The sequence below is a fragment of the Oncorhynchus mykiss genome, unplaced genomic scaffold, assembly GCF_013265735.2.
Source record: "Oncorhynchus mykiss isolate Arlee unplaced genomic scaffold, USDA_OmykA_1.1 un_scaffold_608, whole genome shotgun sequence".
Classification (NCBI taxonomy): domain Eukaryota; kingdom Metazoa; phylum Chordata; class Actinopteri; order Salmoniformes; family Salmonidae; genus Oncorhynchus; species Oncorhynchus mykiss.
This window is the reverse complement of record NW_023494055.1, coordinates 30,584-58,456: the sequence shown is the minus strand read 5'-3', so window position 1 is coordinate 58,456 and position 27,873 is coordinate 30,584. Positions and strand designations below refer to the sequence as shown.

At 45.0% G+C, this 27,873-nt stretch overlaps 1 protein-coding gene across 1 annotated transcript; it reads left to right on the top strand.

The window, feature by feature from the left end:
* Positions 1–1,781: 1,781 nt before the first annotated feature.
* On the top strand, positions 1,782–24,643 carry LOC110514762 (acetylcholinesterase collagenic tail peptide). The gene is given in 15 exon segments (XM_036974505.1): positions 1,782–1,964; positions 3,377–3,421; positions 3,600–3,626; positions 14,162–14,233; positions 14,711–14,773; positions 14,872–14,898; positions 15,060–15,140; positions 15,403–15,439; positions 15,442–15,482; positions 19,202–19,298; positions 20,438–20,574; positions 20,710–20,829; positions 20,985–21,111; positions 21,373–21,475; positions 21,626–24,643. Coding segments are annotated over 15 exon segments (1,122 nt in total). The 5' UTR covers positions 1,782–1,889; the 3' UTR covers positions 21,696–24,643.
* The last annotated feature ends 3,230 nt before the right edge of the window (positions 24,644–27,873 follow it).

The window sequence follows — 27,873 nt, the reverse complement described above, 5'->3', positions numbered from 1 at the left end:
TGGCTACGTTCCAAATGGCACCCTATTCCCTATTTAGCGTACTACATTTGATAGGGCTGTGGTCAAAAGTAGTGGACTATAATGTATAGGGAACAGTGTGTCATTTCTGACTTAGCCTCACTCTTGCCCTCCTCCGCCACTGACTAAGAGCAGTAGGGATTTCTGATGATAGAGTAGGTGTGTGCAGGAAGCAATGGATTAACTGGTCTCCCAACAGTGCTGACTGCAGATCAGGGTTGATGAGGTGATACGACCATAGATGGTCCTCTCAGAGATACAACTCTGTATATCCTGTTAGAGGGTCCTCTCAGAGATACAACTATGTCTGTTAGATGGTCCTCTCAGAGATACAACTCTGTATATCCTGTTAGAGGGTCCTCTCAGAGATACAACTCTGTCTGTTAGAGGGTCCTCTCAGAGATACAACTATGTCTGTTAGATGGTCCTCTCAGAGATACGACTCTGTCTATCCTGTTAGAGGGTCCTCTGTCGTTCTGGCCCTGAGCAAGGCAGCTGCTGTTCCCCGGGCGCCGATGACGTGGATGTTGATTAAGGCAGCCCCCCCGCACCTCTCTAATTCTCTAATTCAGAGGGGTTGGATTAAATGCAGAAGACACATTTCAGTTGAATGCATTCAGTTGTACAACTGACTAGGTATTCCCCTTCCCTTTCCCAGAGATACAACCCTCAGTCTCGAGCCTGGACTGTAAACTCAAGAGGGGTGATGAGCAGGAGTTGACACTGAATAATTGTGTAGAATCTGAAATTCAAATTGACAGATGACATGACACACAGCTGTCATTTTGATTGGCAAGTAGTGAGCATAAGTGATCCACAATCTTAACTGCACTGTAATTGTACTTCAGTACCACAAACGGCTACTGATCATTTTATTATAAAATAGAGCACTGATTGAATGGAAGAGTGTTTTTGTTTGATTGGTTTAGAATGAGGAGACCAGTAAGGGAGGTGATCACAGACCAGATCCAGATACAGGGACGGAGCTGAAAGGGCCCAGCTGTGTCCCAGGACCCCCTGGCCCCAACGGACCCCCGGTCCTCAGGTAGGTAAACCTATCCACCCCCAAATGTCTCTGTTAATGTTGTCATCCCACTGGCTTCATCAATTCAATATATCTTTTTTAAGCCCGATAATGGCCCATACAGTTATAATACGGTTATAATGCAGATATTTGGAAGAGTATTTCATCAGGGTTTATCAGGTGGAGACAATGGTTAGTTGCCTGGGCTTCCTTACTTGTCAGTAATGGTGGTAGACAGGTGTGGGGGGTTGGCTAAGTCCTCTATAGACCTCTATCAGCTCTTTACCATCTGAGACCCATGTGAGTTCCTTCTCCTTCCTTCCTCTTGTTCCTCTAGAGCTAGGGACAGGGACGGGGACGGAGATGGGGACAGGGACGGGGATGGAGACGGGGACGAAGACGGGGACGGGGACAGAGACAGGGACAGAGACAGGGACAGAGATGGGGACAGGGACAGGGACAGAGACAGAGACAGAGACAGGGACGGGGACGGGGACGGGGACAGAGACAGGGACAGAGACGGGGACGGAGACAGGGACAGGGACAGAGAGGGACAGAGACAGGGACGGGGACAGGGACGGAGACGGGGACAGGGACGGGGACATGGACGGAGACAGGGACAGAGACGGGGACAGGGACGGGACAGGGACAGAGACTGGGAAGGAGATGGAGACGGAGACGGGGACAGGGACGGAGACGGGACGGGGACAGGAATGGGGATTACATGGAGCTCTGCAACACATTAATGCTCCACATTTAGACACGACGCAAATAGACTTTTTCCACTGACTGCCACGACTCTCCGTCCCTCCACACACCATTCTTAGAAACAACCCAAACAGTCTGCATGGAAAGACATATTGAGTGGAGGGAGTCAATTCCTGTATCGCCCACCAGGTTGGGTGGTGTTGCTGTGTGGAGGGTGGGTGGTGGTGTTGCTGTGTGGAGGGTGGGTGGTGGTGTTATTGTGTGGAGGGTGGGTGGTGGTGTTGTTGCTGTGTGGAGGGTGGGGGTGGTGTTGTTGCTGTGTGGAGGGTGGGTGGTGGTGTTGTTGCTGTGTGGAGGGTGGGGGTGGTGTTGTTGCTGTGTGGAGGGTGGGTGGTGGTGTTTCTGTGTGGAGGGTGGGTGGTGGTGTTGCTGTGTGGAGGGTGGGTGGTGGTGTTGCTGTGTGGAGGGGGTGGGTGGTGATGTTGCTGTGTGGAGGGTGGGTGGGTGGTGGTGCTGTGTGGAGGGTTGGTGGGTGGTGGTGTTGGGTGGGTGGTGGTGTTGTTGCTGTGTGGAGGGTGGGTGGTGGTGTTGCTGTGTGGAGGGTGGGTGGTGATGTTGCTGTGTGGAGGGTGGGTGGGTGGTGGTGCTGTGTGGAGGGTTGGTGGGTGGTGGTGTTGCTGTGTGGAGGGTGGGTGTGTGATGGTACTGTGTGGAGGGTGGTGGTGGTGTTATTGTGTGGAGGGTGGGTGGTGGTGTTGTTGCTGTGTGGAGGGTGGGTGGTGGTGTTGTTGCTGTGTGGAGGGTGGGTGGTGGTGTTGTTGCTGTGTGGAGGGTGGGTGGTGGTGTTGTTGCTGTGTGGAGGGTGGGTGGTGGTGTTGTTGCTGTGTGGAGGGTGGGTGGTGGTGTTGTTGCTGTGTGGAGGGTGGGTGGTGGGTGTGGCTGTGTGGAGGGTGGGTGGTGTTGTTGCTGTGTGGAGGGTGGTGGTGGTGTTGCTGTGTGGAGGGTGGGTGGTGTTGTTGCTGTGTGGAGGGTGGTGGTGGTGTTGCTGTGTGGAGGGTGGTGGTGGTGTTGCTGTGTGGAGGGTGGGTGGTGTTGTTGCTGTGTGGAGGGTGGTGGTGTTGTTGCTGTGTGGAGGGTGGGTGGTGTTGTTGCTGTGTGGAGGGTGGGTGGTGTTGTTGCTGTGTGGAGGGTGGTGGTGGTGTTGCTGTGTGGAGGGTGGTGGTGGTGTTGCTGTGTGGAGGGTGGTGGTGGTGTTGTAATGCAGAAGATCCTATAGTAATTCCAGAGTCCTATAAATGGCCACTTGCCTAGATGGCATTCTGTCAGGGAGAGGAGAGCATGATTGGTAAACTCTTCAGATTTGTTTTTCACATCTGTATTCATACACAATTTAGCCTATACAGTATGGCACCGGAGTTAGCTGACTGCTAAGGAAGCTAACAACAAACACATTTGGTGTCCGTATGGATCCTGTACCTACTCATTAATTTTATTTCACATGACATTGTGAAGGGAAATAATATTTAGAATATTACTGGGATTGTAAATAATCAGTTGATGGCATAAAGACAGAAAAAGCCCATGTTCTGATTGGTTAGATATCTGATTATTGTTGACCTTCTACAGGGTCCAGCTGGGCTACCAGGTCTGACGGGACCAAAAGGTGAAAAGGTAAGTGTAATTTATAAACAGTTGTTTTTGCATTAGATGTTTAGTGAATGATTGAAAACTACCATTATACGAAGCGGAAAGGCCTTGTATAAAAAATCAGTAGTTATATCTCTGTCTGTCTCTTTGTCTCTCTTCTTCGCTCTCTCTCTCCACCTCCATCCAACGATCTTGTTGCCAGGGAGAACTGGGACGACCTGGACAAAAGGTGAGAGCACCCATTGATCATTCTATTAGCTCTGCTAAGTGGATTTGCTGAAAAATGAGATCCAGTCCCTCCTCAGTCTGTCTGGTGGGCTGTAACTCACGTCCCGCCGCCCGTCTGTCCGCCCACTGCCTGGTTATGAGCATTATGACATTCAGAGAAAGACAAGCAGCACAACCTGTACACGATGCCAGGACAGCTAGGACACAGAGAGAGCAAGACAAGCAGCACAACCTTGACACGATGCCAGGACAGCTAGGATACAGAGAGAGAGAAAGACAAGCAGCACAACCTTTACACGATGCCAGGACAGCTAGGACACAGAGAGAGCAAGACAAGCAGCACCACCTTGACACGATGCCAGGACAGCTAGGACACAGAGAGAGCAAGACAAGAAGCACAACCTTTACACGATGCCAGGACAGCTAGGACACAGAGAGAGAAAGACAAGCAGCACAACCTTGACACGATGCCAGGACAGCTAGGACACAGAGAGAGAAAGACAAGCAGCACAACCTTGACACGATGCCAGGACAGCTAGGACACAGAGAGAGCAAGACAAGCAGCACAACCTTTACACAATGCCAGGACAGCTAGGACACAGAGAGAGAAAGACAAGCAGCACAACCTTGACACGATGCCAGGACAGCTAGGACACAGAGAGAGAAAGACAAGCAGCACAATCTGTACAAGATGCCAGGACAGCTGGGACACAGAGAGAGCAAGACAAGCAGCACAACCTTGACACGATGCCAGGACAGCTAGGACACAAAGAGAGAAAGACAAGCAGCACAACCTTGATACGATGCCAGGATAGCTAGGACACAGAGAGAGCAAGACAAGCAGCACAACCTTGACACGATGCCAGGACAGCTGGGACACAGAGAGAGAAAGACAAGCAGCACAACCTTGACACGATGCCAGGACAGCTAGGACACAGAGAGAGAACGACAAGCAGCACAACCTGTACACGAAGCCAGGACAGCTAGGACACAGAGAGAGAAAGACAAGCAGCACAACCTTGATACGATGCCAGGATAGCTAGGACACAGAGAGAGCAAGACAAGCAGCACAACCTTTACACGACTCCAGGACAGCTAGGACACAGAGAGAGAAAGACAAGCAGCACAACCTTGATACGATGCCAGAACAGCTAGGACACAGAGAGAGCAAGACAAGCAGCACAACCTTGACACGATGCCAGGACAGCTAGGACACAGAGAGAGAAAGACAAGCAGCACAACCTGTACACGATGCCAGAACAGCTAGGACACAGAGAGAGAAAGACAAGCAGCACAACCCGTACACAATGCCAGAACAGCTAGGACACAGAGAGAGAAAGACAAGCAGCACAACCTTGACACAATGCCAGGACAGCTAGGACACAGAGAGAGAAAGACAAGTAGCACAACTTGTACACGATGCCAGAACAGCTAGGACACAGAGAGAGCAAGACAAGCAGCACAACCTTTACACGATGCCAGGACAGCTGGGACACAGAGAGAGAAATACAAGCAGCACAACCTGTACACGATGCCAGAACAGCTAGGACACAGAGAGAGCAAGACAAGCAGCACAACCTTTACACGATGCCAGGACAGCTAGGACACAGAGAGAGCAAGACAAGCAGCACAACCTTTACACGATGCCAGGACAGCTGGGACACAGAGAGAGAAAGACAAGCAGCACAACCTTTACACGATGCCAGGACAGCTAGGACACAGAGAGAGAAAGACAAGAAGCACAACCTGTACACAATGCCAGAACAGCTGGGACACAGAGAGAGCAAGACAAGCAGCACCACCTTGACACGATGCCAGGACAGCTAGGACACAGAGAGAGAAAGACAAGCAGCACAACCTTGACACGATGCCAGGACAGCTAGGACACAGAGAGAGCAAGACAAGCAGCACAACCTTGACACAATGCCAGGACAGCTGGGACACAGAGAGAGAAAGACAAGCAACACAACCTTGACACAATGCCAGGACAGCTAGGACACAGAGAGAGAAAGACAAGCAACACAACCTTGACACGATGCCAGGACAGCTAGGACACAGAGAGAGAAAGACAAGAAGCACAACCTGTACACAATGCCAGAACAGCTGGGACACAGAGAGAGCAAGACAAGCAGCACAACCTTGACACGATGCCCGGACAGCTAGGACACAGAGAGAGAAATACAAGCAGCACAACCTTGATACGATGCCAGGATAGCTAGGACACAGAGAGAGCAAGACAAGCAGCACAACCTTGACACGATGCCAGGACAGCTAGGACACAGAGAGAGAAAGACAAGCAGCACAACCTTGATATGATGCCAGGACAGCTAGGACACAGAGAGAGCAAGACAAGCAGCACAACCTTGACACGATGCCAGGACAGCTAGGACACAGAGAGAGAAAGACAAGCAGCACAACCTTTACACGATGCCAGGACAGCTGGGACACAGAGAGAGAAATACAAGCAGCACAACCTGTACACGATGCCAGAACAGCTAGGACACAGAGAGAGCAAGACAAGCAGCACAACCTTTACACGATGCCAGGACAGCTAGGACACAGAGAGAGCAAGACAAGCAGCACAACCTTTACACGATGCCAGGACAGCTGGGACACAGAGAGAGCAAGACAAGCAGCACCACCTTGACACGATGCCAGGACAGCTAGGACACAGAGAGAGAAAGACAAGCAGCACAACCTTGACACGATGCCAGGACAGCTAGGACACAGAGAGAGCAAGACAAACAGCACAACCTTGACACAATGCCAGGACAGCTGGGACACAGAGAGAGAAAGACAAGCAACACAACCTTGACACAATGCCAGGACAGCTAGGACACAGAGAGAGAAAGACAAGCAACACAACCTTGACACGATGCCAGGACAGCTAGGACACAGAGAGAGAAAGACAAGAAGCACAACCTGTACACAATGCCAGAACAGCTGGGACACAGAGAGAGCAAGACAAGCAGCACAACCTTGACACGATGCCCGGACAGCTAGGACACAGAGAGAGAAATACAAGCAGCACAACCTTGATACGATGCCAGGATAGCTAGGACACAGAGAGAGCAAGACAAGCAGCACAACCTTGACACGATGCCAGGACAGCTAGGACACAGAGAGAGAAAGACAAGCAGCACAACCTTGATATGATGCCAGGACAGCTAGGACACAGAGAGAGCAAGACAAGCAGCACAACCTTGACACGATGCCAGGACAGCTAGGACACAGAGAGAGAAAGACAAGCAGCACAACCTGTACACAATGCCAGAACAGCTAGGACACAGAGAGAGAAAGACAAGCAGCACAACCTTGACACAATGCCAGGACAGCTAGGACACAGAGAGAGAAAGACAAGTAGCACAACTTGTACACGATGCCAGAACAGCTAGGACACAGAGAGAGCAAGACAAGCAGCACAACCTTTACACGATGCCAGGACAGCTGGGACACAGAGAGAGAAATACAAGCAGCACAACCTGTACACGATGCCAGAACAGCTAGGACACAGAGAGAGCAAGACAAGCAGCACAACCTTTACACGATGCCAGGACAGCTAGGACACAGAGAGAGCAAGACAAGCAGCACAACCTTTACACGATGCCAGGACAGCTGGGACACAGAGAGAGAAAGACAAGCAGCACAACCTTTACACGATGCCAGGACAGCTAGGACACAGAGAGAGAAAGACAAGAAGCACAACCTGTACACAATGCCAGAACAGCTGGGACACAGAGAGAGCAAGACAAGCAGCACCACCTTGACACGATGCCAGGACAGCTAGGACACAGAGAGAGAAAGACAAGCAGCACAACCTTGACACGATGCCAGGACAGCTAGGACACAGAGAGAGCAAGACAAGCAGCACAACCTTGACACAATGCCAGGACAGCTGGGACACAGAGAGAGAAAGACAAGCAACACAACCTTGACACAATGCCAGGACAGCTAGGACACAGAGAGAGAAAGACAAGCAACACAACCTTGACACGATGCCAGGACAGCTAGGACACAGAGAGAGAAAGACAAGAAGCACAACCTGTACACAATGCCAGAACAGCTGGGACACAGAGAGAGCAAGACAAGCAGCACAACCTTGACACGATGCCCGGACAGCTAGGACACAGAGAGAGAAATACAAGCAGCACAACCTTGATACGATGCCAGGATAGCTAGGACACAGAGAGAGCAAGACAAGCAGCACAACCTTGACACGATGCCAGGACAGCTAGGACACAGAGAGAGAAAGACAAGCAGCACAACCTTGATATGATGCCAGGACAGCTAGGACACAGAGAGAGCAAGACAAGCAGCACAACCTTGACACGATGCCAGGACAGCTAGGACACAGAGAGAGAAAGACAAGCAGCACAACCTGTACACGATGCCAGAACAGCTAGGACACAGAGAGAGCAAGACAAGCAGCACAACCTGTACACGATGCCAGGACAGCTAGGACACAGAGAGAGAAAGACAAGCAGCACAACCTTGACACGATGCCAGGACAGCTAGGACACAGAGAGAGCAAGACAAGCAGCACAACCTTTACACGATGCCAGGACAGCTAGGACACAGAGAGAGAAAGACAAGCAGCACAACCTTGACACGATGCCAGTACAGCTAGGACACAGAGAGAGCCGCTGAGATAGAAGATGCATAGAATCATTCTGCTGAGTTGTAGAGGAGAGTGGATAAACCTCCCACCCCGTCCCATGTCTCCTCTAACAGATGGGGAACTTATGGTCACCCTGTTAGCTCCTGAAACCTATCCAGATTCACTGGGCCCTGTTCAGGAGGGTGCAGCGTTACAGCACCTTCACATAGAGATGTATAGCATAGAAAATAGAAGATTGTCGGAGGGACAGGGGAAGAGTGAGACCTGTCAGAAGAGAAGTGTGGTCTTAATCAATTGGTGGCTGCAGTTATGTATTAAAACAGTTCCGTTGGGAGAGCTTCACAATGCGTCCCAAATGGCACCCTATTCCCTTTATAGTTGACTACTTTTGACCAGGACCCATGGTCAAAAGTAGTGCGCTATATAGAGAATAGGGTGCCATTTGGAACGTGTCCTCAGTCACTGCCCTGCTCTGTCTGAGCTGCAGGGCTGGCTGTGTACAGAAGCAGCATTGCAGTGCAATTTAGCTTAGTGCTCGAGCCAGACCATAAATCATTTTATTTCCCACAAGCAGAGGGCCTTCCTGTTCTATATATACGGCCTATCATTTAATTAAAGCGGACAGAGTGACAGACCTTGTTAAAGTCCTTCTCTCTCTCCACATGGCGGACCAGGGTAAATACAGAACACAGGTTGTCATGTCAACATCCCGATCGGCTTATGGAATTCTCTGTAACTATTCAGAACAATCATGTTTGTAACTCCTGCTATATGCTACGTCTATGATATTACACATGGAAATATTATACTGTACACTACACAGCTTACATGGATAGCTGCTGATTCATTCAATACTTATTTTCTTTATTTAAATGATGCCAGGTCAGCTGGTAATTTCTTTGTATACGGCAGTCTTCATGCCCTGTGTTTTCTAGTCAGTTCAGAACTTCTGGTCTGGTTAAAGTAGTGTTCTAACAGTTCTGATATGGCTCAGCTATTCCCACACATACCCTATGTACCGTACACAGGAGGCTGCTGAGGGGAGGACGGCTCATAATAACGTCCGGAACGCCACAAATGGAATGGCATCAAACACATGGAAACCATGGAAGCCATGTGTTTGATGTATTTGATACCATTCCACAAAGTATGCTCCAACCATTACTGTGGGATAACTGTAAAAAGTCTGCTCCGGCCTCCCGGGTGGCGCAGTGGTTAAGGGTGCTGTACTGCAGCGCCAGCTGTGCCATCAGAGTCCCTGGGTTCGCGCCCAGGCTCTGTCGTAACCGGCCGCGACCGGGAGGTCCGTGGGGCGACGCACAATTGGCCTAGCGTCGTCCGGGTTAGGGAGGGATTGGTCGGTAGGGATCTCCTTGTCTCATCGCGCACCAGCGACTCCTGTGGCGGGCCGGGCGCAGTGCGCACTAGCCAAGGTTGCCAGGTGCACGGTGTAGCCTCCGACACATTGGTGTGGCTGGCTTCCGGGTTGGATGCGCGCTGTATTAAGAAGCAGTACGGCTGGTTGGGTTGTGTATCGGAGGACGCATGACATTCAGCCTTCGTCTCTCCCGAGCCCGTACGGGAGTAGCTACTACAACAATTGGATACCATGAAATTGGGGAGAAAAAGGGGTAAAAAAATATATTAAAAAAGTCTGCTCCAACCATTACTGTGTGATAACTGTAAAAAGTCTGCTCCAACCATTACTGTGTGATAACTGTAAAAAGTCTGCTCCAACCAGTACGGTGTGATAACTGTAAAAAGTCTGCTCCAACCAGTACGGTGTGATAACTGTAAAAAGTCTGCTCCAACCATTACTGTGTGATAACTGTAAAAAGTCTGCTCCAACCATTACTGTGTGATAACTGTAAAAAGTCTGCTCCAACCATTACTGTGTGATAACTGTAAAAAATCTGCTAAATCAGGCATTTCCAAAGTGGAGGTACTGCAGGGGGTCTGCGGCATGATTCTTATTTTTTTAACAATGATAATACATTCATTAATACAATATATTTTGTAATAATATTGCTACCAACAACCGATTAAACACATTTTGCAGAAGGGATCTGTGAAAAGTGTTTAGACTAGAGGGTGCAATACAATACAATATATTATTCAACCACAATTTCTGTTAAACCTTAGATGCACAGCCTGGGACTGGGAGGTTCATCGGTATATAGATATCCACAGTTCTCCATCAATTATACACTTCTTTAACTAAATTCTTCTTGTATTCCCCAAAATGTTGTTTTGAACATAATGGCACTGTAATTTATGCCTAAAACGGCAACATTTTCTCTGTGTCCATGGCAAAATGGGTAGAACTAATTTGGTCACCTGTTTTAGTCTTAGACCTAGATTTAATCAGATTAAGTGTTAACAGGCGACATCCGACACCCGCATAGCTGATGTTTTGGCGGTGTCAGAGGTGTAACTCTGTTAGAGCTGTCAAATCGGTGAGAGGCAGCTGCTCATGTGGCCATTTTCACGAAGCCACATCCATTCCACTCTTGTCAGAAGTTCAGAAAGAGAAAGTGTCGGCTATATAGAAATGACACTCAAACAACATAATAACAATTTACACTGAGTGGACAAAACATTATGCTCTTTCCATAACCTCTACAGGATTGGTGAGTTCCCCTCCGGAAGGTTGAGCTAACGTAGGCTAGTCACATTAGCCTGAGGTTGTAAGTAACAAGAACATTTCCCAGAACATAGACATATCTGATATTGGCAGAAAGCTTAAATTCTTGTTAATCTAACTGCACTGTCCAATTTACAGTAGCTATTACAGTGAAATAATACCATGCTAGAGTTTGTATATGTATTGAAACATAACGTAGACTGACCAGGTGAATCCAGGTGAACGCTATGATCCCTTATTGATGTTATTTGTTAAATCCACTTCAGTCAGTGTAGATGAAGGGGAGGAGACAGGTTAAAATAAGTATTTTTAAGCCTTGAGACAATTGGGACATGGATGTTGTATGTGTGCCATTCAGAGGGTGAATGGGCAAGACAATAGATTTAAGTGCCTTTGAATGGGGTATGGTAGTAGGTGCCAGGCGCACCGGTTTGTGTCAAGAACTGCAATGCTGCTGGGTTTTTCACTCTCAATAGTTTCCTGTGTGTTTCAAGAATGGTCCACCACGCAGAGGATATCCAGCCAACTTGACACAACTGTGGGAAACATAGGAGTCAACATGGGCCAGCATCCCTGTGGAACACTTTGGACAACTTGTAGACTCCATACCATGACAAATTGAGACTGTTCTGAGGGCAAAAGGGGATGCAACTCAATATTAGGAAGGTGTTCTTAATGTTTGGTACGCTCAGTGTATATCAACCTAATGAAGGTGTAGATTACATTCAGGTGGCCTTGTCCCACTAGGCCTACTGTCCCTGGTATAATTTAGCCACATTGATATTGTGGCAGATTGTAACCAAAGCCAGCCATAATTAACCATAAAGGCTGGGCTACAGGTAAATAAAATGTACAGCTCTGATTTTCTCCCCATCGTGACTGTTGAAGGGGTAAATAACAATTGTTTCATTGAAGGGGAGAATTTTAGCTTTCCAGAAATTCCAGAAATATTATTGTATGGGAAAATAGAGCTTCTGATGATATCAAAACAGAACTTCCCTACATGAAAGTAAGAAAGAGAATAAACATGATTGTTTCTGGTTGAGGTTAGTTACAAGTGAAGTGTCTTGGCTTCACATCCGTTCAAAAGATGGACTGAAGAGACCACCTGGGAGCTTTGTGGGAGAGTCGGACAGATCAGATAAATCAGATCGCGCAACTGAAAGATGTCAACTCTGCCAATGAGAGGGTTGCATGAAATATCCTGACTTCTGATTGGACAAAACAGATGAAAAGGAGCTTCATGTCAAATGAAATGTCCATTAGTCCCGTGTGGAATTCTCATCTGGTCACATTTTTATCAACTAAAATCAAGTTACAGTTATCGTTTTTTTCCAGAGCGTCTCATTATCATAGCTTTAGTCAGGAAAAATAAGTTGTCAAGTATTTTTTTGGCATACAGTGGGGCAAAAAAGTATTTAGTCAGCCACCAATTGTGCAAGTTCCCCCACTTAAAAAGATGAGAGAAGCCTGTAATTTTCATCATAGGTACACTTCAACTATGACAGACAAAATGAGAAAAAAAACCAGAAAAATCACATTGTTGGATTTTTAATGAATTTATTTGCAAATTATGGTGGAAAATAAGTATTTGGTCACCTACAAACAAGCAAGATTTCTGGCTCTCACAGACCTGTATATTCTTCTTTAAGAGGCTCCTCTGTCCTCCACTCGTTACCTGTATTAATGGCACCTGTTTGAACTTGTTATCAGTATAAAAGACACCTGTCCACAACCCCAAACAGTCACACTCCAAACTCCACTATGGCCAAGACCAAAAAGCTACAAAATTGTAGACCTACACCAGACTGGGAAGACTGAATCTGCAATAGGTAACCAGCTTGGTTTGAAGAAATCAACTGTGGGAGCAATTATTAGGAAATGGAAGACATACAAGACCACTGATAATCTCCCTCGATCTGAGGCTCCACGCAAGATCTCACCCCGTGGGGTCAAAATGATCACAAGAACGGAGAGCAAAAATCCCAGAACCACACGGGGGGACCTAGTGAATGACCTGCAGAGAGCTGGGACCAAAGTAACAAAGCCTACCATCAGTAACACACTACGCCGCCAGGGACTCAAATCCTGCAGTGCCAGACGTGTCCCCCTGCTTAAGCCAGTACATGTCCAGGCCTGTCTGAAGTTTGCTAGAGAGCATTTGGATGATCCAGAAGAAGATTGGGAGAATGTCATATGGTCAGATGAAACCAAAATAGAACTTTTTGGTAAAAACTCAACTCGTCGTGTTTGGAGGACAAAGAATGCTGAGTTGCATCCAAAGAACACCATAACTACTGTGAAGCATGGGGGTGGAAACATCATGCTTTAGGGCTGTTTTTCTGCAAAGGGACCAGGACGACTGATAAAGGAAAGAATAAATGGGGCCATGTATCGTGAGATTTTGAGTGAAAACCTCCTTCCATCAGCAAGGGCATTGAAGATGAAATGTGGCTGGGTCTTTCAGCATGACAATGATCCCAAACACACCGCCCGGGCAACGAAGGAGTCCAGATCTCAACCCCATAGAAAATCTTTGAAAGGAGTTGAAAGTCCGTGTTGCCCAGCAACAGCCACAAAACATCACTGCTCTAGAGGAGATCTGCATGGAGCAATGGGCCAAAATACCAGCAACAGTGTGTGAAAATCTTGTGAAGACTTACAGAAAACGTTTGACCTCTGTCATTGTCAACAAAAGGTATATAACAAAGTATTGAGAAACTTTTGTTATTGACCAAATACTTATTTCCCACCATCATTTACAAATAAATTCATTAAAAATCCTACAATGTGATTTTCTGGATTATTTTTTTCTAATTTTGTCTGTCATAGTTGAAGTGTACCTATGATGAAAATTACAGGCCTCTCATATTTTTAAGTGGGAGAACTTGCACAATTGGGGCTGACTAAATACTTTTTTGCCCCACTGTAGTTGTTGTTGGCAAAATTTACACTGGTACTAGAATTGCAAGAAATCAACTTTAAAATGGCAAAATGGCCTCTATGCCCAAAGGCAAAATGTGTAGAATTCCAGGTAATGAGCATTTCTTCTCTGACGCTAAAAGGGGCCTTTAAAGATGTATTTCCTGGAACCCAAGACTTGAAGTCATAGTAAAACTGCTTCTATGCTAGTTAAAGTCCACTCTGAAGTAGGACTTGTGTTCTGATATTATGAGGTTGTCCCTGATGAATTTGCTATCACATAAGGGGTCACCCACGCAAAAAAATCAATTTGGGAACCCTGTGCTAAAGAAATTATGTTGTGGCCCACCAGGGTCGGACGGGGCCTCCAGGTCTCCCGGGGCGCCAGGGACCAGCCGGGTGGCCAGGACCAAATGGGCCCAAGGTGAGTAAGTCCTATTTCATGGTGCCCAAATGTCAATATGATATTATACCGTATCATAGTATGGGAAAAAAAATGATAGAACACAAATTATGCAATAAGATATGTGTGTTCCTGTACCTACAGGTGTTAGATCTTAATTTGACCAGTTTAGTCGCAGGAGTAAAATAATCTTGCAGCAGGAGGATTAGATTTTTTTTTTAAGTGATCATTTCTAATGAGAATGGACTGTAGTTTTGATAGGCCACAGCAGGTTATATATTAGCAGTAAAATCTAGTAAGGGAAAGAGAACTGTGGGTTTTCAGTGAATTTATGTAAATCATGAGGCTCATTTGAATTTCCTATGGTGCAGGAAAATTCTCTGCGACAGAGTGATCAAAATTAAGATACCACATCTGTATGATATTATTTGTAAAGGTAGATGAAAACTGTGTTGTCAGAGCCGTGTGTGTGTGCACGCGTGCGTTTGTGTCTGGCAGGGGGAGAAGGGAGATGGTGGATTGATGGGAATACCTGGAGCAAGAGGACCTCTTGGACCTAAGGTCTGTGAACCTTCATCCTTCACTGAGAAAATTGTCTGATTTCAACCATCATGTTATTCATAATTTCTATACTTCAGACTTCTGATCTTCCTTCCTAGGGTTTACCTGGATACAAAGGAGAAAAGGTGGGTGATTACTTCAAATGTTTTTGACTGCTTTCTTTTATTCTATTACATTACAAACCATATTTTAGTTCCTCTGGGTTGGTTCAACAACATGTGTGTGTTTTCAGTGTGTTTATGGATGTTTTGTTTACAGTTGTTTTGTCTCCTGTCTGTCTCATCAGGGTTCCCGTGGTGACCGTAGTGAGAGAGGGATGAAGGGAGACAAGGGCACAATGGGCTTCCCTGGAATGCTTGGACAGAAAGTGAGACATACATCTTGTTACATGATCTGATGTTTATCGGCTGCTGGGGTTGATGTGGAGGAGCTGGAGGAAGGGGAGAAGGAGCAGGAGGAGGTCATTGTGGGTGACGTGTAGTGGAGGCTCATTGAACAACAGGATAGAACCAGAATCAACTGGCCCTCCATAATAACTGAAGAACACAATTCTAAACTGGACCACAGTTATTTATATGACGTACCGGCATATGTTGTTGTTGATGGAGTGCTGTGGTTTATGTCCTCAGGGGGAAATGGGTCCAAAGGGAGAACCTGGAATCTCAGGAATAGAGGACCGACGGGCAGACCAGGGAAGAGGGGCAAACAGGTGAGAGATATACTTTATTAGTAAACAGGTGAGAGATATACTTTATTAGTAAACAGGTGAGAGATATACTTTATTAGTAAACAGGTGAGAGATATACTTTATTAGTAAACAGGTGAGAGATATACTTTATTAGTAAACAGGTGAGAGATATATCTTATTAGTAAACAGGTGAGAGATATACCTGATTAGTAAACAGGTGAGAGATATACTTTATTAGTAAACAGGTGAGAGATATACTTTATTAGTAAACAGGTGAGAGATATACCTGATTAGTAAACAGGTGAGAGATATTATTTATTAGTAAGCAGGTGAGAGAAACTGTATTAAACAGGTGAGAGAGATACTGTATTAAACAGGTGAGAGAGTTACTGTAGAAAACAGGTGAGAGATATACCTGATTAGTAAACAGGTGAGATATACTGTATTAAAAGGTGAGAGATACTAGTATTAAACAGGTGAGAGATATACTGTATTAAACAGGTGAGAGATATACTGTATTAAACAGGTGAGATATACTGTATTATATACTCACTGTACTGTATACTGTACAGGTGAGAGAGATACTGTATATAAACAGTGAGAGAGATACTGTATTAAACAGGTGAGAGAGAAACTGTATTAACAGGTGAGAGATACTGTATTAAACAGGTGAGAGAGATACTGTATTAAACAGTGTGAGAGAGATGCTGTATTAAACAGGTGAGAGAGAAACTGTATTAAACAGGTGAGAGAGATACTGTATTAAACAGGTGAGAGAGATACTGATTATTAAAGAGTGAGAGAATGTATTAAACAGGTGAGAGAGATACTGTATTAAACAGGTGAGAGAGATACTGTATTAAACAGGTGAGAGAGACTGTATTAGGTGAGAGAATATTAACAGGTGAGAGATGCTGTATTACACAGGTGAGAGATACTGTATTAAACAGGTGAGAGAGATACTGTATTAAACAGGTGAGAGATACTGTATTAAACAGGTGAGAGAGATACTGTATTAAACAGGTGAGAGAGATACTGTATTAAACAGGTGAGAGAGACTGTATTAAACAGGTGAGAGATACTGTATAAACAGGTGAGAGAGATACTGTATTAAACAGGTGAGAGATACTGTATTAAACAGGTGAGAGAGATGAGAGATGCTGTATTAAACAGGTGAGAGAGAGAGCTGTATTAAACAGGTGAGAGATACTGTAAGTGAGAGAGATACTGTATTAAACAGGTGAGAGAGATACTGTATTAAACAGGTGAGAGAGATGTACTGTATTAAACAGGTGAGAGATGCTGTATTAAAGAGGTGAGAGATACGTATTAAACAGGTGAGAGAGATACTGTATTAAACAGGTGAGAGATGCTGTATTAAACAGGTGAGAGAGAGACTGTATTAAAGAGGTGTGTTATTAAACAGGTGAGAGATACTGTATAACAGTGAGAGAGATACTGTATTAAACAGGTGAGAGAGAGATACTGTATTAAACAGAGAGTGAGAGATGCTGTATTAAACAGGTGAGAGATGCTGTATTAAACAGGTGAGAGAGATACTGTATTAAACAGGTGAGAGTACTGTATAAAAATGAGAGATGTATTAAAGAGGTGAGAGATGAGTATAAAGAGTGAGTGAGATACTGTATTAAACAGGTGAGAGAGATACGTATTAAACAGGTGAGAGATGTATTAAACAGGTGAGAGATGCTGTATTAAACAGGTGAGAGAGACTGTATTAAACAGGTGAGAGATACTGTATTAAACAGGTGAGAGATGTATTAAACAGGTGAGAGATGCTGTATTAAACAGGTGAGAGATGCTGTATTATGTATTAAACAGGTGAGAGAGATGCTGTATTAACACATGTGAGAGATACTGTATTGTGTAATTATAAACGTAGAGAGATGTATTAACAGAGAGAACTGTATAACAGAGATACTGTATTTGTACTTAAACGTGAGAGAGATCTGTTAAACAGGTGAGAGAGATACTGTATTAAGTAGAGTGTGATATTGTGAGATACTGTAAACAGGTGAGATGCTGTATTAACAGGTAGAGATCTGTGTTTGAGAGTTACGTGTTTATAAACAGGTGAGAGAGCTGTATTAAACAGGTGAGTGTGATGTATAACTGTTTGTACGTGTTGTTTATATTAAACTGTAGGTGTTTGTTTATTAAACAGGTGAGAGAGATGCTGTATAACAGGTAGAGAGATACTGTTTAAACAGGTAGAGATGTGTGTAGATACTGTATTACGTAGAACTGTAAACAGGTGTAGATCTGTATTACGTAGAGATGATATTAAACGTGTAGAGATGCTGTATTAACAGGTGAGAGATAAACTGTATTAAACAGGTGAGAGAGATGCTGTATTAAACAGTGTGAGAGATAGAGACTTATTAAACAGGTACGAGTACAGGTACGTACTATTGTATTGTGTAGAGAGAGACTGTATTAAACGTAGAGATGACGATGATACTGTATTAAAAGGTGAGAGAGACTGTATTAAACAGGTGAGAGAGACTGTATTAAACAGGTGAGAGATACTATAACAGGTGAGAGATGCTGTATTAAACAGGTGAGAGATGCTGTATTAAACAGGTGAGAGAGATGCTGTTTAAACAGGTGAGAGATGTATTAAACAGGTGAGAGAGATGCTGTATTAAACAGGTGAGAGAGATACTGTATAAACAGGTAGAGTGTATTAAACAGGTGAGAGATACTGTATTAAACAGGTGAGAGAGATGATGAGAGATACTGTATTAAACAGGTGAGAGATGCTGTATTAAACAGGTGAGAGATGCTGTATTAAACAGGTGAGAGAGATGCTGTATTAAACAGGTGAGAGATGCTGTATTAAACAGGTGAGAGAGATGCTGTATTAAACAGGTGAGAGAGATACTGTATTAAACAGGTGAGAGATACTGTATAAACAGGTGAGAGATGCTGTATTAACAGGTGAGAGAGATGCTGTATTAAACAGGTGAGAGAGATACTGTATTAAACAGGTGAGAGAGACTGTTAACAGGTGAGAGATGTATTAAACAGGTGAGAGAGATGCTGTATTAACAGGTGAGAGAGATACTGTATAAACAGGTGAGAGAGATACTGTATTAAAAGGTGAGAGAGATGTATTAAACAGGTGAGAGAGATGCTGTATTAAACAGGTGAGAGAGATACTGTATTAAACAGGTGAGAGAGATACTGTATTAAACAGGTGAGAGAGACTGTATTAAACAGGTGAGAGATGCTGTATTAAAAGGTGAGAGATGCTGTATTAACAGGTGAGAGATGCTGTATTAAACAGGTGAGAGATGGTATTAGTTTTGTTTATTAAACAGGTGAGAGATATACTGTATTAGGATCTTACTTAATTACTTAATATCATATGCTGTTAGAAGCTGTGATTAAAAAAGGTTTTTTACCTTTATTTAACTAGGGAAGTCAGTTAAGAACAAATTCTTATTTTCAATGACAGCCTAGAAACAGTGGGTTAACTGCCTTGTTCAGGGGCAGAACAACAGATTTTGACCTTGTCAGCTCGGGGATTTGATCTAGCAACCTTTCGATTACTAGTCCAACGCTCTAACCACTATGCTACCTGCTGCCCTCTTTGAGCAACATACTGTAACTTCAAATCACTATGATGTGGTGACATGTTTCGACCACTAAAGGTTTACCATATGTTTGTCTGTCAATGTTTTTACATGTGGTATTTTTCTTGTCTGATTAAACAGGGAGGGAAGGGCGACAATGGGATTATCGGCCCTCTAGGTCCAGCAGGTCCTCAGGGGCCCCCAGGCCACCCTGGTCCCCCAGGTCTCCCAGCCTCAGGTAAGGACTCTACCTCCATCAGCTCTCCCATCTGAGCTTTGCTTTTTTAGAGACCGCTGTAGGGCTAGGGAGTGTGGCTGGGCTAACATGCTAATCTGTTGCCAGTCTGTGATATGCAGGCTGAGTGTGTACCTGGATGAATTCCAGGGAAGAACATCGAGTCAGATTTAGAGTGATTGGTATGTTCTTTGTTGGAGGCTCTGCCCATTTTCTGGACTCTGAAGGCTAGTTTCTCAGACCTAGATTATTAAAACTTTGTCCTGTAATTAAAAGAAAGGCAACATGGAGAATCTCACTGGAAAGTACATTTTGAGGTTTAATATGAGGTCCTGTCAGTGTGAGAAGCTTCAGGGATGGGTGTGAGAAGCTTCAGGGATGGGTGTGAGAAGCTTCAGGGATGAGTGTGAGAATCTTCAGGGATGGGTGTGAGAAGCTTCAGGGATGGGTGTGAGAAGCTTCAGGGATGAGTGTGAGAAGCTTCAGGGATGGGTCTGAGAAGCTTCAGGGATGGGTGTGAGAAGCTTCAGGTATGGGTCTGAGAAGCTTCAGGGATGGGTGTGAGAAGCTTCAGGTATGGGTCTGAGAAGCTTCAGGGATGGGTGTGAGAAGCTTCAGGCAGGCAGCCCCCGTGCAGCATCAGCAAAAGGAAGCAGACATTAAAACACAGCAGGAGGTAACACCAGAGAGCTAATTTAGCTTCAGAGGAACCTGATCACCGCCCCTCTCTCCCCCTCCTGAGGTGTAACAGATACCATGAGGGGGGTGGCGGGGGGATCGGGGATGGGACGGATGCTAAAGCCATGACATCATGTCCTTAAAACAAATTCATAGTGGGCCAAGAAGCTCCTTACATATTTACAAACATTATGTCACCATGTAATTAAACTGTGACAGCCGGTGTCTTGTTCAGGTGTCTGCGCAAATTAAGTTGATTGCTTTACCAACTTCATAGATAGACGAGGGGGCCAGGACAGTGCATTTCAGCAGAGGTATTTATAACATATAGTCCCTGTGACCTCGCTCATGGCTGTCTCTGAATGTGGTACTCTGTGATATAGAGATGGTTTCATGTGTACATCACTTTTTATACATATGCCTACATTGATAATATATGATCTAAATGTTTATTTCTTGTTCAGGACTCTACGTGGTTGGAACGAAAGGTGAGAGGGGGCTACCAGGTCTTCCTGGACCTTGCAGCTGTAACTCCATTAGTGTGAAGAGTCCACAGTTTGATGAACATAGTTCCAGGAGCGACTACGCCAAAGTGCCGGCGGTGAGCAGGCAACACAAGTAACACATGATCAACATTTATTGCGAATCAGAAACTTGCCTCAGCTAAGGCACTTAATAGGCCGAATTAGTCTTTATTGTGTCTCACCCAGAATGTATTTTGTTGTTTCTCGTACAGATATTTGTGGTAAACAATCAAGAAGAACTAGATCGTCTTCATACGGACAATGCCCTAGCCTTCCGGAAAGACCAGAGATCGCTTTACTTCAAAGACACCAGCGGATGGCTGCCCATTCAGGTACCTCACTTGATACACTATCTTCTAAACGGGATATGTCTAAGTGCTTACAGTATACAGCCTTACAGCCTGGCAAGGTTCGTCTTTAAGTTACAGTTTTATTTCATTTTGTTAGTTTTAGTTTCTAATCTCTGTAAAAGACTTCTTTCTTCCAGCTGACGCCGTTCCAGTCTACGGAGAACGCTCCGGAACAGGAGGGTTACTGTGGCGACGGGATCGTTCAGATTCCCAATGGGGAGGAATGTGACGACGGGAATAGGATTGTCACCGACGGCTGCGTCAGTAAGTCATGTTATCAGAGTGGATGAACCAGATTCGTGGTTTGGTTCTGCTGATGGTTCTGTTTGTTGTGGGTTCAGTTACCGCATGGGAAGTTGATTTGGATAAATGCACTTGTTAAATGATAATGCTATTGATGACACACAGAAGCACCGGTCTGGTTTGAATGGCTATTGATCTCTCCCTGTCTCTCTGTGTCTTTCTCTCTCCGCGTGTCTCTATTTTTCTCCCCCTCTGTTTCTCTCTCCATCCCTTCCTCCTCAGAGTGTAAACATGCTTACTGTGGAGATGGTTATCGCTACGACGGGGCCGAGGAATGTGATGGAAAGGACTTTGGCTATCAGACATGCAACTCATATCTCCCAGGGTTAGTAGGCTTACTGGCTTGATCCATTCTTGTCTGCTTTCCATATCTTACTGTACGTAACCTCATAACTTTGTGTTCCCTATGAAGCAGTAACTGTCTGCCATTGTCATGATTAGTTGACAGAGGGTTCTAATTCTTCTTGATTCCCAGGTCTTATGGTCGTCTCAGATGCACTCCGTACTGTGTCATTGACTCTACAAACTGCAAGTATTTCACATGAGGAGGACCCTGGACACAGCAGTGGGATCCTTCTTGTCTCGTTTGCTTTGGTACTGAATAGGATGACGGTAATGCAAATAAAAGATCAACAACAACACTGCAAACAAGAGACTCAAAAAGGAAGTGTTGACAAACTGGACTAAGCCTGACAAAATAACTAAAACTACACACACTAACTCTGTTGTATCGCTGCTGAAGCCATGTAGCTCCCGAGGAGGGGAGCCGGGGCCGGTAAAACGTCCCCTCATCCATTCGCACTGGACAATTTCACTTTGTCTTAAATAAAACTCAACTCAAGACTGAAGAGGCTCTGCCCAACTGATAGGACCAGCCGCTGAACGAGAGGCGGTCAAATGAGAGACAGCCAGGAAGGGAAAGACAGCCAATGGGAAAGCTCTGAGAAAGTGAGAGACTCGTGGGTGGAGCCGGAAGCCATATTTACCTCGACGTAGAACTGTTAAAGAAGAGAGAACCAGGTCTGAACAATCAGAAGTAGGGTGCTGTGTATTTTACTGCAATGTCAATGACGTCATGTACTGTAGCATTTGCATGAGGCTGAGATTGCTGTGAGACCATGGCCACAGATGTCATTACCTAGGCATTTAACCAATCACAATACTTACTATCGTTGTCATGAGCTTCGTACTGTGTATATATAGTAGGTATACGTCTCCAATTGTACGTAGGGAGTATATTGTATGTTATAATTGTACTAATCAGGACAGCAGGGGCATGTTAGTACATGTTATACAGTATTCAGGAGGATTCTGAGAGCCTTGGTCAGTCTGTACTGAAGCCTTGGTCAGTCTGTACTGAAGAGGCAGATCTTAAGCCTTGGTCAGTCTGTACTGAAGAGGCAGATCTTAAGCCTTGGTCAGTCTGTACTGAAGAGGCAGATCTTAAGCCTTGGTCAGTCTGTACTGAAGAGGCAGATCTTAAACCTTGGTCAGTCTGTACTGTAGAGGCAGATCTTAAGCCTTGGTCAGTCTGTACTGTAGAGGCAGATCTTAAACCTTGGTCAGTCTGTACTGAAGAGGCAGATCTTAAGCCTTGGTCAGTCTGTACTGAAGAGGCAGATCTTAAACCTTGGTCAGTCTGTACTGAAGAGGCAGATCTTAAGCCTTGGTCAGTCTGTACTGTAGAGGCAGATCTTAAGCCTTGGTCAGTCTGTACTGTAGAGGCAGATCTTAAACCTTGGTCAGTCTGTACTGAAGAGGCAGATCTTAAGCCTTGGTCAGTCTGTACTGAAGAGGCAGATCTTAAACCTTGGTCAGTCTGTACTGAAGAGGCAGATCTTAAGCCTTGGTCAGTCTGTACTGTAGAGGCAGATCTTAAGCCTTGGTCAGTCTGTACTGTAGAGGCAGATCTTAAACCTTGGTCAGTCTGTACTGAAGAGGCAGATCTTAAGCCTTGGTCAGTCTGTACTGAAGAGGCAGATCTGAAGCCTTGGTCAGATCCTCTTCAGAAGAACAGTAAAGCTATGTACTGTACAGTAGTAGCATTAAGCCAAGATGACTGCCTGTGGAAATAGCAGCCAAGCTGATAGACTGGGAACCCTCACCTTCTGGTAGAACTGAACAGCTGTTGTCCCAAATGACACCCTATTCCCTATGTAGTGCACTACTTGTGACAAGAGTCCTATGGGCCCTGGTTAAAAGTAGTGCACTATATAGGGGATAGTGTGCCATTTGGACAGCCAGGCCCGTGCGCTCTTAGCTTTTGATGGCACTGTACTGTAGTTGAAGAGGGCCGTTCAGAATGTGGACATTGTGGGCAAGGTCAAGCTTTGCTTTAGTTTAGATTGACATTTCCACGGTTTAACTCAGGAACCTCTAACATAATGTTTTCAGAGAAATCCTCCCTCATATCCACTGTAGAACACAGATGAGACCAATGAGTCTATGCTGCACACTGACTGTTACACTGCCCCCCTCCTCACTCAGATGTGCTTACTGTACATGTTGATGACTCGTGCCCTCAGTCCTCCAGGTAAAGAGGAGGACCTCAGTGAACTACTGTCTGCAGGGAGATATGACACGTGAAGGCAGGCAAACTGTTATTATTACTGCTACTACTACATGTTCTTAAATCATTTCCTCATTGCAGAACAGGAAGCTTGTTTAGCTGCTAATTGGTAGGAAGTGAATTCCGATAGTTAGGGTGGGAAACCTTATGACAGTCTAGAAAGCTCTGGACATCTTCCTGTCTCGTATTTATAGCAGCACTCCTCTTGATACCTCCAGCCTGCCTGTTATATAACTGGAGCAGAACTACTGCACCACTCAGTGGAGAACTGAACACTATAGTTGTAGTCTGCAGTACTTCCTGTATTCCCTCAGTAGTTTAAGAGAACGTTTCAGGATAAGCTGTTCTTTACCACAAGCTATAGGTCGCCGTGCCAACGGAGGCCGACCTTTAACCTCACCCACACTTAGGAAAATATTGTTGCTCACGTAAAAGTGGATGTATGAAAATATGTCATTTCAAGACTGTTCTAAATGTTACATCTGCATGTTAGTGGTACTGTAATTTACAAGTTTAAAATGCAACCGATTTGCCAAAGGAGACTGTGAATGAAGCCTACATGCTGTAAGTAAATATTAGTCAACTCTCGACAAGGTATATGCTTTTAAAGAAATATTGATGGTTCTTGTTAATGTAACTGTATAACTGTAAGGACTGAATATTACGTCAACTTTTATATGACAGGTATAAATGTATTATCCATTGCACCGTGTATAAACACATGAAATATCCATTTGTTTGGCTAATATGAGTGTACTGTATGCTGTAGGTACACTGGTAGCATGTGATAACATTACACAATGCTTTTTGGTGGTGAATGCACTCGCATATCAGGATTTCAAAACTCCTCTCTGATTTCATAATTAAAACATGTTTGACACAGACATGCATTATTGAGAACAAAATAAAGATGAGAAAATGGAAGCTGTTGACTGCTACAAGCTATTTACTCAGCCAAGGAACTCACATCAAATGGTTGCGTACACATTTTTGACCAGAGTCAATACTCTGTAGTTAGTGTCAGGGCATCTGGTTGGTCTGACATGGGGCTGGGAGTCAGGGGTTTGTCAGCATCCCCGAGTAGAGGAGTCTCCTCTGTCGTTGACAGTGATTGGATGGTTGGTGTGTGGTGGGGAGCAGACTGACAGTTACGGAAATTCTGTTGACGTTCTCTCAGGAAGGAAGAGAACACATTGCACAGCAGTGGACCTGCATCAAGCAGAGAAAAGACTCTGTCAGCAGGCAGCTGCTGACAAAGTGCTGTGTCTGTCTGTACTATTTCATGTATTGGCAGGGCATAAATATCCTCAGAGAGACAGAGTCTTGAACTGAACACACCACAGCTAGAATTGTCATCAACTCCCCCGGATTTGGCCTAGTCTTCTATAGTCAGCCTGATGGTCTACCTCACGAGCAGTAACATTATTCTTGTAAATGCCCTAATCAACTGAAAAGCCAACAAAGGAATTGTAATCAACTGAAAAGCAAACAAAGGAATTGTATGATCTCTCAGGTGTGGTGTGTGTGTGTGTGTGTGTGTGTGTGTGCGTGCGTGCGTGCGTGCGTGCGTGCGTGCGTGCGTGCGTGCGTGCGTGTGCGTGCACCTGAGGCAGAAGATTGAGGGCTCAGGTTGTGGCAGGGAGCCATGGGTACAGGACAGGAGTAGGTAAGAGTTGGCTGCCGGTCTGCCCTCCCCTCTCCGTAACTCAATTACCATGTCATATTTCACTCCATGATTTCATTAAGGTTCATTTGCCTGCAGAGATGCCCAAGTAAAAGCTTACTTCTGCTTTTCTTTGTCCTACCACTCTGGGTTCCCTAACCAGACCAATGTGATTTGTGGGCAGAGTACAGATGTCTCTCTGTAGATGCCTTTAGAAATGCAGCCCATTCTATTATCTTAATGAAGAGTTCTGAAGTTGATAAAAGAATACAGAGGCCATTTTGTGCTCTGTGTGACCCTAAAATATAATTTGAGAGGGACAGTCTGGGTGACCTTCATCAGTTTATCCTGGGAGGGTGGGGGGCTTCGACCTCTGACCCATCAGGATGCCTGAGTGAGACAGGACTGGTGGCAGGTCATGAAATAATGAACACAGTCACTGGCCTTTCGTTCCCACAGAAAAGTGTTGTGGAAATTCAGTACTGAGAGAGACTTGGTCTTAGTCATTTCTTCAAACAATCATCTTTATTTAACATAAATTAATTATTGCAATAATGAGACCGTCAGCCCACCAGTCTTGACTGACTGTTAGGCTGAGAGTCTAGCCTTTACAGACAAAGCACAGTTTTTATATAGCTGATACCAAGATTGCTTAGTCAGTCACTTCTAACCTTCCCATAAGCCACCTTGGTTATCTACACAGGATGGTCTTTTACTTAGTTTCCCAGATGCCAGGAAGATGAGACAACATTATTCTTAATTCTTCCAGGCTCTCTCTCTCTCTTGAGTCACACAGACCACATCTTGTCTATAGAATGCTAGCTTTTAGGTTATCATCACCAACACAAGTCCGGAAGGTAGCAAGTTCAAATCCCAGAGTTGACAAGGTACAAATCTGTCGTTCTGCCCCTGAACAGGCAGTTAACCCACTGTTCCTAGGCCATCATTGAAAATAAGAATTTGTTCTTAACCTACTTGCCTAGTTAAATAAAGGTAAAAAAAAATATATATATATATATTTTTTTGTCAGGTTCAAGCTCTCTCGTAGAACCCATGTCCTCAACACCCAGACTAGCTGCAGGGTGCTAGAGTGGAGACCATAAAACACAGCATTAGCAGGACAGAAATATCTTACTGTTTGTTAAGTAAATAATTGTTACATATTCAACAAATAAGGTGAATAAATCATGTTTCCCTCACAAAAGAGAAAATGTGTTATTTGAGTGCAGGTTGTGGGTGGAGTTTAGTTACGGTTGTAAGGGGAGGAGGGCGTGGGGGGTGACGCTGGGCTGGGGAGGACGCTGGGCTGGGGAGGCCTCAGGGCAGGAAGCAGGCAGGGACCCAGCTGTCCTCCCAGTCCCAGTGGAAATCCCTGACCTATAGAGAGGAATGACAGGCATGCAGGGTGCTGCTGGTCAGGCAGGGACACAGCCACACATTGGAAATGCATGCATGCACTCACGCGCACACACACACACACACAGGCCTTATTCCAACCAGTGGAGGTCGGTACTGTTTAAGATGAGGGATGATTTTTTTTTCTATTACAGCATATTGGATGACTGTCATTCATATTCCGTTCAACTATCTCAATGTAACATTGATAGGTTTAGGATACTCACGTTTTCCCTATAGCCATCATGAGGATGCTACAACCTAGCCTATGAGTGAAAGTTTACAATGTAGGTGCACAGGTCGAGAGAAATTTCAGTAATCAAGGTGACAGACAGTGACACATTCAATACCGCCTTGCACACTCTTGCCTGCATCGAGCTGATCTAGGGTGTAATCGTTAGCCCAACAGTTGCAAACAAGTTTCTATTGGAGAAATTCAGGTATGTTTATCCCTTTTTGTTCTATTTTCTTCTGTTTAAGAAATGTTTTTTAACAGAGTAGGTGGAATGAATACACCCACTCACACAAACACAGTTCACTTCCATAGCAGCCACACACACAGTGTGACTTTGATCATTGGCTAATTCCTTCTTGCATCTACGCGCTCTCCTCCTCTCACCTTTCCCTTCACTTGTGGACTTCAGTGCACAACACATCAGCTGTCAGGCGAAAAAAAAACATTCCAAGCCAAACCTTCATATCATAACCGCTACACAGCCTACATCGTTGTCACCATATTAGCTCACATCAAGTCAACATGGCTACTAGAACTAACACGTTAGTAAACCCGCTACAATATTGCACTACAGTGTATAGTCAGCAAGCAGTTACACTGGCGGCCCCAGTGGCAATAAATTCATAAAACCAAAAGCTTACCGTGACTTGGAAGAGTTCCAGTGTTGGATAGCCTTAGCCAGCTAGCTAGGTAACATAGCATCCCTCTCTGTTTGAGCCAGGTGTTTGAGTAGGCTAAACTAGCTAGCGAAGTGAAAGTGGAAAAAAATATATAGCTAGCTCTCTCTCGCTTAATTTTTAAAATAAATTCCTTTGTTTAGCTTCAATTATTGTCTTTCTCTTTGGGTCAACTACTCACCAC